At 42.7% G+C, this 18,985-nt stretch overlaps 3 protein-coding genes and 1 pseudogene across 3 annotated transcripts; 3 read left to right on the top strand and 1 right to left on the bottom strand.

The window, feature by feature from the left end:
• The first annotated feature begins 5,056 nt into the window (after positions 1 to 5,056).
• Positions 5,057 to 6,595, top strand: LOC115680105 (GRAS family protein RAD1-like). Its single transcript, XM_030603844.1, has one exon. The coding sequence runs from the start codon at positions 5,057 to 5,059 to the stop codon at positions 6,593 to 6,595; it is 1,539 nt and encodes a 512-aa protein (XP_030459704.1).
• A 1,668-nt stretch (positions 6,596 to 8,263) lies between these two features.
• Positions 8,264 to 11,205, top strand: LOC115680290 (protein HHL1, chloroplastic). Its single transcript, XM_030604088.2, has 6 exons — positions 8,264 to 8,704; positions 8,803 to 8,940; positions 10,201 to 10,287; positions 10,424 to 10,471; positions 10,718 to 10,866; positions 10,985 to 11,205. The coding sequence occupies exons 1-6, from the start codon at positions 8,423 to 8,425 to the stop codon at positions 10,995 to 10,997; spliced, it is 717 nt and encodes a 238-aa protein (XP_030459948.1). The 5' UTR covers positions 8,264 to 8,422; the 3' UTR covers positions 10,998 to 11,205.
• A 245-nt stretch (positions 11,206 to 11,450) lies between these two features.
• Positions 11,451 to 13,380, bottom strand: LOC115680104 (tryptamine 5-hydroxylase-like; annotated as a pseudogene).
• A 3,731-nt stretch (positions 13,381 to 17,111) lies between these two features.
• On the top strand, positions 17,112 to 18,509 carry LOC115680091 (small heat shock protein, chloroplastic-like). Its single transcript, XM_030603828.2, has 2 exons — positions 17,112 to 17,391; positions 17,717 to 18,509. Exons 1-2 carry the CDS (start codon positions 17,112 to 17,114, stop codon positions 18,190 to 18,192), a joined length of 756 nt encoding a protein of 251 aa, XP_030459688.1. The 3' UTR covers positions 18,193 to 18,509.
• Positions 18,510 to 18,985: the final 476 nt, after the last annotated feature.

Below are 18,985 nucleotides of genomic sequence, written 5' to 3'. Positions count from 1 at the left end.
CGCATCGTCTTCCTCAATTCCTGAGTGAAAATTCCTTCCTTAGTTCCAATACGAGATCGATGACCAGATCTTCTTCTCGTCCTTCTCCTGCTTTCCTCAGTTCCTCTCCATCGCCAGTCGCACGACCTCCCGTCCACCGTCCCTCTCCGGCAAAGCTCTCTCCTTTTCTTGTTCCAGCGCCTTCAACTCCTGCCTTGTACTCTGTTCAGAGCTCCCTCTTGGTTCCACTCAACCTAAGGTAAAGCTCCCTATCTAGTCGTGATTTGATTTTCTTGCCGAGTACTCCAAGCTAGCCGCAGTTGAAGGCCGAGGTAGCACCTCGACCTATGGCACTTCCAAATGCATTAATACAGGCAACTTGATTCTTTTTGCCAAACTTTCTTGTATTCTATCGAACCATCTCCGTGTCATCTTCGCATTAGTTAGTGGATCCATCAATGGCCGATACTATTAAAATTGCATGTTTGGAGTTTGCCCATATGCTCCGAATTTGATGAATCTTTATCCTATAAATGTGATTGACGTGACTCTCTCTATGAGTTTCGCACTCGTGAACCACACTTGGATCCAGCCTCTAGACCAAGACGCCCTCTATGTGTTGAAAGATTGATCACTGATGGTGCACTAACTAGGGATGATTGGCTTCAAGATGAGCAATTTTCACCCTAAAACCAGGAACTGCTCGCTAAGAATTGGTTCCAAAAAATTGGAATTGAAAATATCGTTGATTTCATGGACCCATCTGAGAATTGGACCGCGTCGAAATGTTCCAACAAATTTATCAGTTTCTCCAGGATCCAACGCTAACCTTCGTCTTTATTCGAAGTTCAACCCAAGTACTATCCAACCAAAAAACAAAAAACTCGAGTACTCTTCCTTCGCTGTCGCCCAAAATGGAAGGAGAAGCACCGAGAGAACTGAATTGATATTGAAATTTCGCGCAAAAATTTTAGATTAAATTGATAAAATTAGAAAGTTTAGAACTGAATTGACATCTGAACAATAGGTTTATGACTGATTGAATAATTTGCCCATCAATCTTTGATATTGAGGGTTTTAAAATTTTTCAACATGCGTAATATTCTCTTGTTATTTGAATATTTTTTGTTAAGAAACGCTAACTTGCAGATATATTTTTGGGAAAATGTCAAAAGAATACTTTTGAGCAAATAAGCACTCACATACTTCTATGTTTGTAAGTACTATTCATCTTCTGAGCAAAATCCCCAATTGAAAAGACAAATTGCTCCTCCTTGCAAACTCATATTTAGCAATTAGCATCTTGCTCAGAAATTGGGTTGTTTGATTTTTAGTTGATTTGAGGGGGTGTGAGAATTTAGGATTTAGGGATGGAGATATTTGAAAAGAAAACGACGTTTTGGTAAATAAGGGCATATGGACGATCGTTGTGAAGGTGCAAATGATTTCCAAAGATAAAACTTAGGTATGAATGTGAAATTTTCACAATTAGAAATATGTAAGTGATATTGGGTAAAATGTAGTGTAAGGTTTTTTTTTTTTTTTGTATTTTGCCTATAATTTTATATGACCTACCTTGTTGAGTTCAAGATAAGTGGACGCCCCCTAACAAAATGGGAAAAAAGCTAATCGAGTCAACTCTTTCAAACCAAATTAATTGGGTTGGGTCCATATATTTAGGTGATAGCCTTTCCTATCGGTGACTTTTTCTTCTTCTTCTTTTTTCGGATAGCTTGTTAATAACTTACCAACACTTTTTTGAAATTACCAATTTCTTTTAAAGTTTGCAAATTAAATATTCTTGTTCTAACTTATCAACTTTTATATGTATCATGTACAAACATTTCAAGTTTACTAACTCTCTATATGAAAGTACCAATCTGAATTAAAGTGAATTACCAACTTTTGTTATATTATATTAATAATTAGTTTTGGGTTCGTCAACTCTCATTTGAGTAACTTCCCTATGTTTAATTCTTTCCTTTAAATTGCCAAATTTACTATTGAGTTACCGTCTTTTATTTGCCTTAGTTATGAACCACTTATATTAATAACTCCTTAGAAAAATTAAAATTGAACAAAAACAAGTTTAGCTTAAGACTTACTCTTAAAAGGACTTGAACCTCGCTTAAGTCGTTTTATAAGGGGACAGGATCATATTACCCACAATCAACCTTCGCAAAGACAGAGAATAGGCTACAAAACTCCCAATTGTGGGTCCAAATGAATGATCCTACAACAATTACAAGGCATAAGAGGTTTGAATGTCACTCATGAACATGGATGCTTTGTAATTTCTGGGGAATATTGCAGCTGGTTAGGCTAATTGTACTAGTTATAAAAATAACCTTAAACCAATCTTGAAATGGCAGCAGAATTTGAAGTTACTGTAAAAAATGGAGATATGACGCATGCCAAATGCAATCGCAAGCTACTGCAACTAATGACTGATAAGTTACTCGGAATTTCTAATACGGCAGAAGGCAGACTAACAAAAGGTTCATGAGATCAAGTTCTTGGGTGATCAATACAATCAAGATCAAGGCGCGTCCTACTTGGATCATCTTTGATCTGCCATTGCGAAGAAGACAGAACGATCCATAATATTGATGGAGGTCTGTTCCGGGGGCATTGCAGTACGAGGAAATATCACATCAACACGAACCCAATTTGCAACAATGGATCGACAAGGAAGAGTACAAGAAGCGGTAAGGCAGTAACATCATAGGCCTCGCCAAGCGCTCGTAGATGAGATTTCCAAGTATCAGGACATAAGAATGAAAGCCATGGCTTCCTAAGAGCATTCATATATAGTTCCAAACATGATCACGGATAAAGCGCAAACTAAAAGACCATCAAAAGGAAAATGATACTAGATGAATGCAAGTCTTTGTGGTGTAGGACCACACATCCCAGTTCTTCACATAGAAGGGATGTAAAAACCAAGCAGTAAGAAAAATTTCTGCGAAAAGGCAAATTTGATGAATATCTTTCCTTTTTAAAGTCTGTCATCTTTGCATGGCTAACTTGCCAAGGGATTCTAGAATATGCACAACTAATTTGCACAGATTGGCCATTCTCATGCCTAGAAATTGGCAGGTGTCGCATTAAGAGCCGACTGATGATCCGTTCACAATATTGTGTCTCAGGGCATATCCCGTGCATAGCATTGTATGCCTTCATTATGTTCTGTATCTAGGCTATAAAGAGCTGGCCGGCCAAAGTGCACGAATCTCCTTGGATGTTTTGAACGTTATCAACAGAAAAGTACAGTAAAAAGAGTTGGTTTGTATTTTTCTGCCCTCTTCTTGCTCGTATTGATCATTGTTAATATGCAAACAACATTGTATTTTTCTGTTTTTCCTAGCTCAGGTTAGGGATGGGAGGTAGTCCAATGAGGTTTCGACTCCTTCTGTATGTCAGGAAGTCAGTAAGTGCTCGAAACTCTCGACTCCAGTTACGTTAAACATAGTTGGGAGGACTAGTACTTGTCGACATATTTGGACTAAGAAAAAGCAAAGGGCTGTTTGATAATCGGCCAAACAATGTCTGATTCTATTATTTTATTCTCGAGAACAAAAAAATAATAGAAATCCGTTTTGGTAAATTTTTTATTTCCGGGAACAAATTTTGTTCCTAGAAATAGTTTTGAAACAGAATTAAGAATAAAAAAAAGTTACTTCTTGTTTCTGGAAACAAAAAAAAGAATAAAAATATAAACAAATTTTTTTAAACAGTTACCAAAATATTATAAAATTTGGTAGCTCTAATCAAGAATATTAAAAAAGTTGCTTCTTGTCCAAAATTTTTTGGATAGTTACCAAAAAAAGAAAAGAAAAAAAAAGAAAAAAAAGAGAAAGAAATATTAAACAATTCAAAATATTTTGTACAATTACCAAACGTATTTACGTTCTTTTTCTATTTTAGGAATATAAATTTTGGACAGTTACCAAATGCCTTCAAATGCTCAAAAATTATTCCCGAGAACAGAATAAAAAAAAATCGTTTCTGAACAGAAATTATTTCTGGGAACATGATGATTACCAAACGCACCCTTAAAGTAATATGAGAACGGACCCATAATTTATCGGGTGATCCAGTTCTTGACCTATACGCGATTTCAGATGAGTTACCCCCTTTATTCAAACTATCAAATTTTCATCTGATGAGTGCAGTGCAATTCGTCTCTCTGCCTCTCTGCTTTAATGTTAGAAACTCTAATGTGGTTGAGATAGAAACAACTTGTAGCTCTAATCATTTGATTTCATTCAACTTCTTGGCGTAACCAGAAATCTGTACAGGAAATTGGGTAGCTCCGAGAATGTTGATGCACCTTCAGGGATATGGTTGATGCATCTTACCTGAAATTAAGCAAAAAGTAGGCACGTTAGCACCTGAAGAACTGGTCAAACCTATTCGCCGGTGGCAGGTATTCGAGGGCAGCACCTGGATAATAGTAACGATCTACAGAAAGTGCATCAAATGATTGGAACGCAGCTACATCTTGCAGATCTTTTCACAAACCAGAGCAAAATCGATGAAAGGAAGACAACAAAAAGAAATGCAGACATGACTGGGCAAAACTTTATGGTTCATAACAAAGTTTTACGGAAAATTTCGTTCTTTTTGCTTAGTTTAATGTAGAGACCTTGTGAAAAGAAAATCACAATAGTACAATATAAGCCGCTGCAGGACATAAGAAAATCGTTGTCTATCAAAAAAGACAGCCGTGTTCAGACAACATAAGTAAGACAGACTTAGACAAAGCTTTGAGTCGAGGGAGATAAAATTAAACTCCAAAATGATTGGAATTCCATGTGGGAAAACGTTCTCTCCAATTGATCAATGCTGCCTTGCTATATGCCCCCATCTAGGAGGACATAATATATTTTTTTCATGCTTCTAGCTAAGATTTATTTTTAATTGTGCGACAACGTTGGCGCGGTCATTCCTATGCATCATAATTAACAAGGGAACTTCGCCAAAGACATCCGTAGCATTATATATAACAAACCTGGACCACCGTTGAATCTTTGTAAACCTCCCTCACACAGTTTGTACAGAGTTTGGTGAAATTATGAGTCCAGGCTACTTGCAACCTGAACTCTGTGGTGAAGATCAGGATGATGAATCCCATGTCCTCGACCTGAACCTTTCGACGCTGGAGTGTTACTCAGTTTCATCCACGTCCCGCCTACAGAGCATCCACAACTCTGTATCGGGGACCTTCTCTGATGACACAAGAAATTGCAAGAGGTTGAAGGTAGAACCATCCAACGGAGAATCCATAGAGAGTAAGGAAATTGTGTCTCGTGGCTGCGGTGGTATGTGGACTCATAGCTTCAATAGCTTGCCTAAGCTTCAGTTCAGGGATCATATATGGGCATACACCCAGAGGTACTTGGAGGTCGAGGCCATGGAAGAAGCGGCAACAGCCATCATGCGGGGTGACCAAAGCGAGACTAAGGAGGAGGGAAATGTAGACGCGATGAAACTGGTCCAGCAACTCATTACTTGTGCGGAGGCCGTGGCTTGTCGTGACAAGCCACACGCCTCTGCATTGCTTTTGGAGCTCAGTTCTAAAGCTCTGGTGTTCGGAACGTCATTTCAGCGAGTTGCATCTTGCTTTGTGCAAGGCCTTGCTGACCGCCTGGCGTTGGTTCAATCACTAGGGGCTGTTGGAGCCGATGGCCAAAGCGCAAGGGAGATGGTGATGACGAACGAGAAAGAAGAGGCTCTTCGCCTCGTCTATGAGATTTGTCCATACATCCAATTTGGTCACTTCATTGCGAATGAATCAATCTTGGAAGCCTTTGAGGGAGAGAGTTCAATTCATGTGGTGGACCTAGGCATGACCCAAGGCCTGCGTCACGGCCACCAGTGGCGCAACCTAATAAGCAGCCTAGCAAAACGGCCAGGCTCATCATCCCGCCACCTCAAGATTACTGGTGTTGGGAATTGCAAAGAGGGCCTCCAAGTGATTGGGGACGAGCTAAAACACTACTCAAAAGGCATGGGAGTGAATTTCGAGTTTTTGATGGTCCAAAGCAACTTGGAAAACCTCCAAGCAGAGGACTTCAGTCTCCTAGAAGGCGAAGTCCTAGTCATAAACAGCATCCTTCAACTGCACTGCGTGGTGAAAGAAAGCCGAGGAGCGCTGCACTCTGTCCTGCAAATTCTGCATAAGCTTTCACCGAAGCTCCTGGTCCTGGTTGAGCAAGACTCAAGCCATAACGGGCCATTCTTCCTGGGGAGGTTCATGGCGGCGCTGCATTATTACTCTGCCATCTTCGATGCCTTAGATGCCATGCTTCCCAAGTATGACACCAGGAGGGCCAAAATGGAGCAGTTCTTCTTCGCTGAAGAAATCAAGAACATCGTGAGCTGCGAGGGGCCAGCGAGGGTCGAGAGGCATGAGAGGATCGACCAATGGCGCAGGAGGATGAGCAGAGCCGGGTTCCAGTCTGCGCCCATCAAAATGCTAACGCAGGCCAAGCAATGGCTTGGAAAGTTCAAGGTCTGTGAAGGTTACACTATAGTGGAAGAGAAGGGATGCTTGGTTCTTGGTTGGAACTCAAAGCCCATCATTGCAGCTTCCTGTTGGAAATGCTCCTAAAGCCTGAGTTTTGGCTTTAACTGGATTGACTTCACAACTTAATAAGCAATATATTTGAGATAAAAACGATTAATCAATTTGAGATAAAAATGAGTCTCTTGCTGTAATGATTTTAATCAATTTATTGTTTTTTTTGTATTTGAGATAAAAACGATTAGAAGGTGGGGCCTGCCGGCCTTGAGCTAAGCTTCGGAACTTGATAGACGTCAAATTTCTTGTCTTGAGGTAACAATATGAAAAGGGTTTTTTTCTCTGCTTGGTAACTCAGAAAGAATAACTATCTTTGTAAGTTGTAATGGTACAAGCAAGGATTATGGCGGTCGCCGTGTAACCTGGTCTCACTGTTTCGTGTTTCTAATTCATCCATTACTAAAACAGCCTATATTTTACGAACTTTTCATCCTTGGAAAAAGCGGACCAAACTGAAGTTATGTTTTTATTCCCGAGTTAAACATATTCTTGTCATGTCCAACGAGGTTTCTCAAGTTAATTTTCTGGTCTGTATCGATTCAAGTCGTGTCCCCTCGTCTTGTTAGAAAGTTCCACCCTTAATTATACATTTGGATTGCTTTTGGAGCACTTCTTTGCAAGGCAAAGAGAGTCCTATCAGCTGAAGTTCAAGCTTTATGTGCTAACTAGAGGATTAATGCAGAGGCACAGCTGCTGTGCTGTAATATTTGCTTGATTTGTTTGGGTAGGCCACGACTGTCTTCTGGGTGTGCGTTGGTGTGTTTAGGGGGTTGATTCCCAAGCGTGGGTTGGGCTTGTTTGACTCTTGGGTCTTGAGAGCTGGGTTAGGTCTTGTTTGGGTTAAATTGGTGTCTGGGCTTGTAGAGGGATGTGGTGTACCCTTATTTCTAATTCGTCTGGTTAATGATAATTACTAATGATCATTAGTGCACTTTGCCCATACTTTCACAAGGGTTTTTGTATTTACAGATTTGGTGAAAGCTCCTGCTCTTGCACATTCAAATTGCAAAGTATTTTTAATATCATAACACCGACGATAATCAAGAAACTTAATAAATAGAAGGAAGTATCACACTAAAACAACATATAAGTTATAATTTATAAAAATCGAATTTTTGACTAAAGTCAATTTCGCTTGAATTTATACACATCAATATTTTCTCACTCTTGTGAAGTTAATTTTAGCTATTTACTACTTTGGATTTAACCATTATTAGAACATATTAGTGGTGATAATTTTTTCTTTTTGGTTCTCACTCCTCTATATTATGTACATGTGTGTGCCGTATGCACGATGGTCAAATCCGGACTTGGTACTCTCTGACTACACCCCTCAATCCCATTATTAGTAGGATTGCATGCATATTAGCTGATGGTTTCCTATTAAACTTTTACTTTTTCTCAACAAAACTTTTCAATTGTTTATTCAAAGAAGAAAAGAATCATTTCATCAACAACACGCATTTAATGCGTAAGTTAGAAGATGAGCAAAACTTTCTTCTTATCTAAATCAAAAGGCGAATGGTGTAAACTAAGGTTTTTATGTCGTGCTCGAGACCCCCCTAAAATCTTGGCCCAAAAAATGCCACGTGGGACCGGGAAGTGGGCCCATTCGGTCCCTGTCAGCAGCCACGTGGATGGCCCCAAGTTCACCTTCTCCTTCCCTTCTCTCTGCGACTGCTGTGGATAAGAGCAGAGCACGACCCTCATAGGACAAAGTTCCCATTCTCGATGACCTGTCTGGCCATCCACCTCTGAAATTCCAGCTCCGGCGAACGGCGACGCCGCCCCATCGGCTCGACCCACTTCCTTCAACAGCATCGCTCGGCTTCCAGACCCAGAAAAAAGGGAAGAAAGATGGAAGTGGGCATGTCCCTGAACGCCATGGTCCGCCTTCCCCTGACGAGCTCTCGAGCCCACGACGACTCCCTCGGGCTGGCCAGGCACTCCGTCTCCACCACCTCCCGCCCCGCCCACGGCCACGCGCCGCGGCGGAGGGGCCAGCCGTCGCTGGTGGTGGAGGCCAAGGGCAAGCGGGGCATGCAGTCCCGTCAGTTCCAGAGGCCCCCGCCTCCTCCCCTGCCCAAGATCGAGGACGACGGCAACCCCAGATTCGTCATCTTCATTCGGATGGCCAATGTTCGTTTGAATGTCCAAGCTGCCGTCTTCTTTTTTAAAGAAATTGTGCTGGCTTTGAGTGTTGTGCGTGAAAGGGTGGCTTTTGCTTGCTTTTACAGGTTTATCTTTGGTACCCACTTAGTATGATAACTGGCGGCACCACTGCCAAGATTATGGTGGCGGCGAAAGATAATTTCCTGGGGAAGTACATTTACAAGGACACTCTCGCCAGAAACCTTGCTGCTGTTATTTACAGAGTGAGTTTCTTTTTTCTTGGGTTGTTAAAATTCTTGTTCCAAGTTCAATGCTGCATGTAATCGATGCTTTGGATGCTGCAAGTTTCCTAACTAAGAAAGCTTAACAAGTAAGGACGTGACCCGCTGATGAGCATGTTTTGATTTTGGGTCTTCATGCTGAGTCGCTGCTGCGCAGCATTTCTTGCTGTTACTGTCCAGATCAAAGCTTTGAAAGTGGTGTATTGCCATTCGTATTGCCATGTATGATTTTAACAAGCCAACAGGGAATATAATTAATCATGGAAAAGAGCTACAGCGTTCAAAGAAACATTTTGAGTTTTGCAGAATATGATGTCCTATTTCATTCGCTCTTTGAATCAAATGGACCACGTCTGGCCAGGTTCGTGGAATAATCAAACTTTAGGTTATAACTTGCGCGCATGATTACACGGTTACGTTGGTAAAATTACTCTTTGGATTCGGACCAAGGTTCCAGTAGAAATGCCTTGGCGGGTTGCATCACTATCCAATAGTAGGATATGCACACATTGAATGTAAATTCATATGCCATGAAACAAACATTCTCAAACACTTGAAAAAGCTCGGAGAAGGATGCACGCCCATGATGCGTGTGTGTGTGTGAGAGAGAGAGAGACAGAGAGACAGAGAGACCTGGTTAAATACAAATTGCTAATTATTGATTGATTTAATGGAAGTTTCAGGAGATGAAACAGAGGCCTAGTTAAATCCTTTTCATTTTGCTCCCGGATGGAAGTGCTCAAGTTATTTGACATACATTGTCCATATCATCTCTACTAGTTTTACACATATGCCACTTTTTTCCTTGTGACAACTTAACATTTGGGTTAAGAATCCTTCAACCGACTGATGAGTGTATTTTTCTTTTTTGAGCATGAAACTTTAAGTTTTAGACTTTCCTTTTACAACATACGTACTGCCATTAAGATTTAAATTAATCTACTACTTCGATTATTCCTTGTTTATTTATCTTTAACAAGCAACATTTATTTATTCTATGTTGGTCTTTCTTGAGATTGATTCTTTTGCTCCCGGATTATTTGTCACATTAAAACATGGTAATTTTCAGGATGTTGCTCTTACTTGGAGGCCTATTTTTATTGTTCAAACATTCTGGCAATTGCTAGCTATTTGCAGCATAACAGTGTCATAGCAAAAATTATCATTCCCTGCTTTGTACAGCTTTATCTTTATTCTCATGCCTGGTTGTTTTGTTACTGAGACACAGTTACTAATCTACAGGATGAGAAGGAGATTCAGAAGACTGCAATCAAGCAACATCGTGTCCTAAGGACGGCCACTGAGTTCAGATATGGCTACAAGCTTGTGGTATGTCTGCAGATTGTGTACTCTACTCTGGACAAGTTCGATTTGCCGTTTATTCTCCTCCTGCCTCCATGAACAATTATTTATGTATTTTTGGAAAAGATTTTCCAATTAAACCTTGCGATTGCCGAATTTGCAGGAAAATGGTAATGTGCGAGCAGCACTTTCAACCACAGATGTCATTGAGGTGAGGAGCCTATATTTTATTATCTGCTGTTTTAAGCAACTTACTTGTGAAGTTGGACATGAGAGTTAAATATGTAGGTTTTTTACCACACACACACACACACACACACACACACACACACACAATCTCTGTATGGCTATGATGACATCAAGTTTTATTTTGCGTATAACTCTTGTTTTATCTGGGGTGGATGGTTTGTCGTTTCTTAACTGAAACTTATGTCCACTCTTCCCTCTGCAATTTTAGCTTCCAACACAAGACCAGCTGAAGACTGTGCTCGATAAAGTAAAGGACTTCTTTGGGGATGCTAAGGAATCGTTTGGGAAACTCACGGCCTTAAATTCAACCACAAGTGAGGAGTCCAAGTCAGAGGAAAGCTCTAAAGAAAAAGAGAAGTGAGTTGGAATGTGACATTATTGATCACTTCTTTTAACTGATACAGACTTTAGCTTTAGAATCATAGAGTGGATGGTAAGTATTAATTTAATCGTAATCAATTCCTTGATCTTCCAGGGTTAAAAGCTGAGATAAAGAAATGAATCCCTGGAATGTGGCTGCTTTGTTTGTTTGAGATGGAGGTTGCTGAAGGGATTACACAGATTCTGGCGAAGTAAGGCATACGTATTAAATTTCTCTGCACAGTTCAGCTTTGTGAAATTTTTGGAAATTTCTGTCAACCTGACTGGATTTGCTTTAGCAACATCTCCGAGTGCAAATATAGCATTTCTTAGATATTGATTGTTGGCAATTACAAATTTACAACTGTGTTCTGTTACTTTGTCTGGGAAGAACTTCAAACTTCGCATATTATACACTGGTAGAAACAGTTACGGCAGCATTGACAGAATAATACTAATTGCATTGGCTTACATCAGAACAAAAGAGTGTCCATGATTCTCTATTAACTGAAAGTAGCTAGATGATACAGCATTAGCTTAGTAGTTTTCTTGCGTTCTCTTAAGCAAATCCTCCTGAAAAGCTAGAACACCTGATGTTGGCCGACAGTTGGGACAAGAACAAGCGGTGTCTTCTTCCTCATAGCCAGGCCAAAGATCTCACTTAGGTCCATATCGCACTCTTTAACGCTCGGCGGCAATGCCCTATTAAAATGATACAGGAGTTTGGCCAATGAAGTCTCAACAGTTGTTAACCCGAAAGCAAAGCCAGGGCAGCCTCTTCGTCCTCCCCCAAAGGGCAGAAACCTGAAATCTTGGTCCTTCACATCAATGTCACTACCCTCGAACCTCTCGGGCCTGAACTCCTGGGGTCGGTCCCATGACTCGCTGTCTCTCCCAAGAGCATAAGCGTTTATGAGCACCCTAGTTCTTGCAGGTACTTCATAGCCGTCGAGCACGCATCTCTCCATGGATTCCCGTGGAACCAGCAGTGGAACTGGCGGGTGTAGCCGCATAGTTTCCTTGATCACAGCTTTTAAGTAACATAGGTCGTGGAGATGTCTCTCCCCAAGCTTGTCACTCGTGGGTGCATTTCTGCGAACTTCTTCTTGTGCTTTCTTCATTACTCTAGGGTTTCTGGCTAGCTCTGTCATGGTCCATTCTAGAGTTGCTGCCGTTGTATCGGTTCCAGCTACAAACATGTCCTGTTGACATATGACAATCTATAAGGAAGTCTCACTTTAGTAGTCGAATTAAGCAATGATAATTTTTCCCTCGAGCTGCTAAACCATCGGACATGTTAAGATTTTCAAGTATATTTTGAAATGCTAACGCTAATGCTAATCCATCCTCTTTGACTCGTGTAATTCCGTGATGTGAACTATTGTGTCTTCGATGCAGATGGGCATTCATTCACGTTGCATCAGGGAAAGAGACATTTCATTAGCACGCGATACTCATTACCAACATCATTGGACATTGGATAGGAAAATTATGTACAGACTAAGTTAATGGATGATGTGGTGATTAACATCAAGTCGTTTCAGAAAACTTGGGAATAGATGAAATGTTTACCAGGACTAGAGCCTTGAGATTATCGTCTGTGATGGGCACTTCCAAGTCCTTCTGTTGTACACTCATCAGCACATCTAATAAATCTTCCCTATCATCATCAGCATCGAAACTCATGATCCTCGTCTCTCTCTTCTTCACATGGTCTCCGATAATCTCATCACAAACACCTCTCAAGCTCACCAAGTTGTTCTGCAACCTCCTCTCTAAACCAGTGACCCAGTTTACCCACTCCCACCTAGGAAAAAAATCCCCCACACTGAACCCAGCAAGCAAATTTTCAGTCTCGGTCAAAACTCTCACCAAATGGCTCTTCTCTCCCTCTTCAAAACCCTCTGTAATGAAACGCTTCCCGAACGCCACTCTGCATAGCACGTCATTCACTAGCCCGAAGAATATCTTGCTCATATCGACCTCCGACCCTGAGAGAGATTGCAGTAGGCCAAGTAACCGAGCCATTTACTCTGCACGCACGAGTTGGAAGGAAGCCACCCTTTTCGAGCTGAGCAGCTCGGTCACACATATTTTCCTCACCTGGCTCAAGTAGGGGCCATAGGAGGAGAAGGTGACATCAGAGCAGCCGAAGGAGAGGTACCGAGCAGCGATGAGCTGGGGGCGGTTTGCAAAGACATGGTCGTGGGTCTTGGGCACGAGTCTCTCCAGTTTTGGTGAGGAGATGACGATGGTGGGGACTTGGCCAAGTTGGAGGTGGAAAATGGGACCAAGTTGACGGGCGAGGTTCGCGAGGGTGTGGTGGGGCATGGAGGTGAGGAGGTGGAGGTGACCTATTAGAGGGAGTCGCAGCGATGGCGGGTGCTTAGGTTGGGAGCATGAGATGTCGCCATGGTGGTGCTTGTGCGAACGTTTGATGTAGATGAGGATGGTGAAGAGGAAGAGGAACAAGAGAGAGAGCATTTGGGTTGTGAGTCCATTGCAGTCCATCTTGATGTTCACCTTTTTTCAACACTGCATCGATCTTTCAATGGTTGTTTCAGGTGAGAAGAGAAAGATGGTTGAATCTTGTGTGCGTGCGTGTGGATCAATGATCATATTTGTCATTGAAGTGCTTCGGTTGGAGTATGAGATTGTGCTTGACGACGTCTGAGTGGTGGCTGGATGCATGCTCTGCCACCAAACTATGGGAAAGTCGACACTTGACTCTGTTTCAAACACTTGTAGAGGGACACATATGATTACTTGTGTGCAAAGGGGAGAGAGTGCATGTGGCCAAAGCGGAAGAGAGAAACGTGGAATTAGAAAGAGAGTGTGGAGAGACGGACACAATCAAAAGAACTATTTCTGACATAACCACTATTGCTTTTATTGTTATCTAAAGTGCGTTTGTTTCACGAAAAATAAATAATTCAAAAATTCAAAAGAATAATTGCTTGTATCACTGAAAATTATTAATTAATAAAAAAAATTTTCATTATTGATAACAATTTAAGTTTTGACAATTTCGTGATGCCTTTCTCATCAAATATATCACACGAGGCACATTGTCTCCACGTTTTTTGAAGCATTGTTAACTTGAATGGTCCTGTATTTTTTAACTTTTAGCTCATCATCAATGCAATCTCTAATGTTCTTTTCATAAATCGAGCCCTCCAAATTATATTGTGATTTGTTGGCCAAATAGAAAATTAAAGGTGACGTTGGATAAACATGTAGAAAAATTAGAAATAGGGAAAAAATCACCAAAAATCCCAAACTTTGCCATCTGTGACACATTTACCCCGAACTTTTTTTTGTGACACCAAAAACCCTGAACTTTGCTTTTTGTGACACATTTACCCCAATGTATTTAGTCCATGAGCATTTTCGTCTTTTCTGCTTTTTCTTTTTTTTTTCCTTTCCGGCGAGGGGGGGCCTCGCCGGCGTCGGGCGAGGGCGGCCCTCGCCAGACTCAGGCGAGTCGACCCTCGCCGGCGTCGGCGAGTCGACCTCGCTGAGTCGGGCGAGGGCCGCCCTCGCTCGCCCAGGCGAGGCGAACCCCCCGGCGTCGGGCGAGGTCCGCCTCGCTCGGGCGAGCGAGGGCGGCCCTCGCCCGATCTGGCGAGGTCGACCCTCGCCGGCGTCGAGCGAGGGCGGCCCTGGCCGGATCCGGCGAGTGCGGCCCTCGCCGGCGTCGGGCGAGGTCCGCCCGCACTGGGCTAGCGAGGGCGGCCCTCGCCCGGTCGAGCGAGTCGGCCGCTCGCCGACCCGGCGAGGGTCGACCTCGCCAAATCCGGGTGAGGGCGGCCCTCGCTCGCCCGAGCGAGGCGAACCTCGCTGACGCCGGCGAGGGTCGCCCTCGCTGGGCGGCGAGGGCGGCCCTCGCCCGACTCGAGCGAGGTCGACCCTCGCCCGACGCCCGCGAGGGTCGACCTCACCGAGTCGGGCGAGGCAAACCTCGCCCGACGCGGGCGCGGCCGTCCTCGCCGGATCTCGCGAGGGCCGCCCTCGCTCGACGCCGCGAGGGCGCCCTCGCCGGCAGCGGCGAGGCCCCCTCGCGGAAAGGAAAAAAAAAAAAAAAGCGAAAAGACGAAAATGTCCATGGACTAAATACATTGGGGTAAATGTATCACAAAAAGCAAAGTTCGGGGTTTTTGGTGTCACAAAAAAAAGTTCGGGGTAAATGTGTCACAGACGGCAAAGTTTGGGGTTTTTGGTGATTTTTTCCCTTAGAAATATATTGAAAGAGAGGCGACATCACCGCAATGCACTACTATCATTTGACACACTATACACACTTAAATGGAGTGTACGGTCATGGCCCTTGGTTCTCACGAGTGCTCACGACGACGATGGTCGACCCTCGCCTCACCATGGATGAAAGAGAAGGGCAATTAGCTACTAGTTATCACATGTCACTGCCTATCCGCTTAAGTTTTTCCTTTTTGAAAAAGTCCTAGTTAAACATGGTGGGAGCTTTAGGTTTTCCTTTTTTAAAAAGTCTAGTTAAACATGGTGTGAGCGCGTGTGATATTCAATGGCCTCTTGTCATCAACATCGATTATCTCCTTTAAATTTGTTAATGGAAGGGACAATTTGAAAAAAAAAACATTTTTAAGAACTCAATTGAATACAAAAAATAATACAAAAATGAGAAATGTCTTTTATCATTTCATTTTTATGGACATGGGTGATATTCGAAAAAAGAGAAAGAAAGAAACCATAGAATAAAAAGAAGGGAAAATGAAACAAATAGTCCCTGAACTTTGGCCCAATTTGTAATATGGTGGGAAAAGTATCAAAAAAGTCTTAAACCTATTGCATTTGTACCAATTCAGACCTAAATCTTTCAATTGAACCAATTTAGTCATAAACATTTTCATATTGGTACAAATTTAGTCTATCTGATCAATTTAGGCTGGATATCTCTCACGTGGATGCCAACGGTCCTACGTGGATACCGATGCTGACGTGGACAAATTTTATAATTTTTTAATATTTTTTCAGATTTTTTAATGGTTTTTTTTTATTTTTTTCTCTTTTTCTTCTTTTCTCAGAACTAGTTGGCCGGCGAGGACGCCTGCCGACCATTGCCGATCTAGGTAAGGACCTCCACGCCCTCGCCGGCCACGAGCAAGGGCCGCCATGCCCTCGCCTAGATCCAAGTGAGGGCCGAAACTTGTCTGTTGGCTGGCAAAGGTAGCGACGCCCTCACCCAGACTAGGCGAGGCGTTGCCTCCCTCACCCATGGTTGGTGAGGGCACGGCAGCCCTCGCCCAAACCAGGTGAGGGTCGCCGGTGACCTAGCCGACCAACTAGTTCTGGGAAGAGAAAAAAGAAAGAAAAGAAAAGAGAAAAAAAGAAAAAAAACCATTAAAAAATTATAAAATTTATCCACGTCAGCCAAGCGATGCCACGTAGGACCACCGATGTTCACATCAGCGATTTCCGGCCTAAATTGGCCGGATGGACTGAATTGGTACCAATGTGAAAATGTTTATAACTAAATTGGTCCAATTGAAATGTTTATGACTGAATTGGTACCAATGCAATAGGTTTATGACTTTTTTGGTACTTTTCCCGCTATATAGTCCATGAAGTTTTAATTTGTTCAATACAGTTCATGAACATTAGCTCAATGTGCAAATGTCGTCCCCTAACCTTTAAATTGTTCAACGTGGTCCTTGAATTTTTTGTACATATTCAATTTAGTCCACAGGCCATATGAAATTGTTAAAGTTAGATTAATAGAAGGACTAACAACATTGAACATTTTCATAGAACACAAGGACTAATTTGAACACGTATCAAAAGTTAAAGTTCATGTACCATATTGTATATCGAGGTAAAATTTATGGATCGTATTGAACAAATTAAAAATTTAAAAATCATATCATATATTAAGCTAAAATTCAATGATCAATTTAGTCGTTAGAACCGGAACGTAGGAAGAACAAGAAGGAGAGGTGTGGTCGTTGTCAGTTTGAATAAAGTGGTCCCGCGCAATCCAACTTCTTCTCATCCACGAACCCGAGAACACTTCCCGAACTCTTTCTTCCCGACAGTTCCAGAACCGCCACCCTTGCTCTCTCTCTCCATCTCTCTCGAATGTCCGTCTCCTTCCTTTATAAATTCTCTCGCGCGTCTCTTGTACAGCATCAATCTCTGCAATCTGCTCTCTCTCTCTCTCTCTCTCTCTTGCATTTGATCCATTCGACGTCGCAAACGAAGCCCGAACTATGTCGCGGTCTCTGAGCACCCACCTCATCAAGCCCACCGTCCTCCCTCTGCCGCTGTCATTGGCGGCAGCAAACTCTCCTGCTTCGTATCGTCGCCCCCTGCGCTCTCTCGCGTTCGCGCCGATGAGAACCAGTTGCTGCGGAGGGATCAGGGTCACGGCGGCGAACGGCAGCAGGGACAGCCTCGATCACCTTCAGAGAGCCACCAACGGCATGCGCCGGCCTCAGTCTCATGTTCAGGCTCAGCCCCAGAGAAGAACCGCCCCAGTCGCTCCTATTGGTAAGTTGCCCACCCGCCACCAAGCCCCTCACTTTCTCATTCCGATTGAGGTGGAATTAGGCACCAAGTTCGCACTTTCGATGAAAAAATTGAATCTTTAAGTGAATTTGACAGACGTTTTCGCAGAGATGTTTCGAAGCAATCTCAAGTTCGCACTTCGCCGAGACATTGAATATTTAAGTCAATTTGACGCAGAGAGATGCACAAAGTTAAAGCTTTAATTATGTTGTTTAGGATGTCGAGCAGTTTGATAAGTGATGTGGACATTCATGGACGTAGATAACTTGTGAGCTCAATTATTATGAAAATCCTTCTGGTTGGACAGGTTTATGGGACAGGTTTCCAACAGCAAGGACGGTGCAACAGATGATGGAGACGATGGAGAGGATGATGGAGGACCCGTTTGACTACTCGGGCACATGGCCATCGCCCCTGGCGAGCGGTGGCGACGGGTACAGCCGAGGGAGGACGCCATGGGAGATCAAAGAAGGCGAGAGCGAGTACAAGATGAGGTTCGACATGCCCGGGATGACCAAGGAGGACGTGAGGGTGTGGGTTAAGGAGAAGATGCTCGTGGTCAAGGCGGAGAAGTCGCCCAAAAGGACCGCAGAGAATGCCGTGGCGGAGGAAGAGGGAGAGGAGTGGTCCGCGAAGAGCTATGGGCGGTACAGCAGCCAGATCGCATTGCCCGAGAATGTGGAGTTTGAGAAGATCAGAGCAGAGGTGAGAGACGGAGTGTTGTACATAACCATACCCAAGGCAAATTCTAGTGGCAAGATTCTGGATATTAATGTCCGGTGACTCTGAATGTACTTGTTGTTTAGAAGAAGTTAAAAGTCGTAGGCCTTTCTTATTGCCACTCCCTTTTAACTGTCTCTGATCTGCATAGAAGATAACAGGCTGCTTCATCCAAATTCTTGTGCCTGTGAAATATAATATAGGCTTAGCAAAGTGCAGAATCTGAGCTTGGTGGTGACTCAGTTCCAGTGCTGGGTGATTTAGCTCATGTGGTACCGGTATTGATAATTTTGATCTCGCTTAACAACTTGCATTCATACTTGTACTTATACTGAAGATAATGAAAAGTAATCTCTTCCTCGTGCGAGAGGGTTAGTCTATACTTTTTATTCAAAACATAACTGCTTCTAGACGCTAGCTGTCATCTGTAGTAGCAGCAAGAGAGATGTAAATAACTCTCTATTGGAGTGGGGAGAAGAAGCAGTGTGTTGATCCACATTTTAGTTCATGATATCATCTTTATGTGACACGGAAACAAGTACTTGTGACGTAATAAAAAACTGTTTTTAGCATTAACCTGATCTTCCGAGGAAATGTTTGCCGAAGGAAGAAGTCCATTTAGATCAAAACAGAGGTTTTTGTACATTCATAGGAGATCTTTAAATGATTTTGTGGATCAATGTACACTACAATGTGACTAGCAAATATCACCTAGAGGGGGTGAATAGGTGATTTGAATGCTAATTGATCAATTTTAATGCGAAATTAATTGATCATGGGTAAAGGCTGAACAATGTTCAGATTTTGATCGATCTTTGAATGACAAACAAATAAATGTGCAATTAAATAAATAAAA

The sequence above is a fragment of the Syzygium oleosum genome, unplaced genomic scaffold (assembly GCF_021117445.2).
Source record: "Syzygium oleosum isolate NSW1041296 unplaced genomic scaffold, Sole_v2.1 Sole_v2.06, whole genome shotgun sequence".
NCBI lineage: Eukaryota > Viridiplantae > Streptophyta > Magnoliopsida > Myrtales > Myrtaceae > Syzygium > Syzygium oleosum.
The sequence above is the reverse complement of the archived record's forward strand: the minus strand, read 5'-3'. Positions and strand labels throughout refer to the sequence as shown.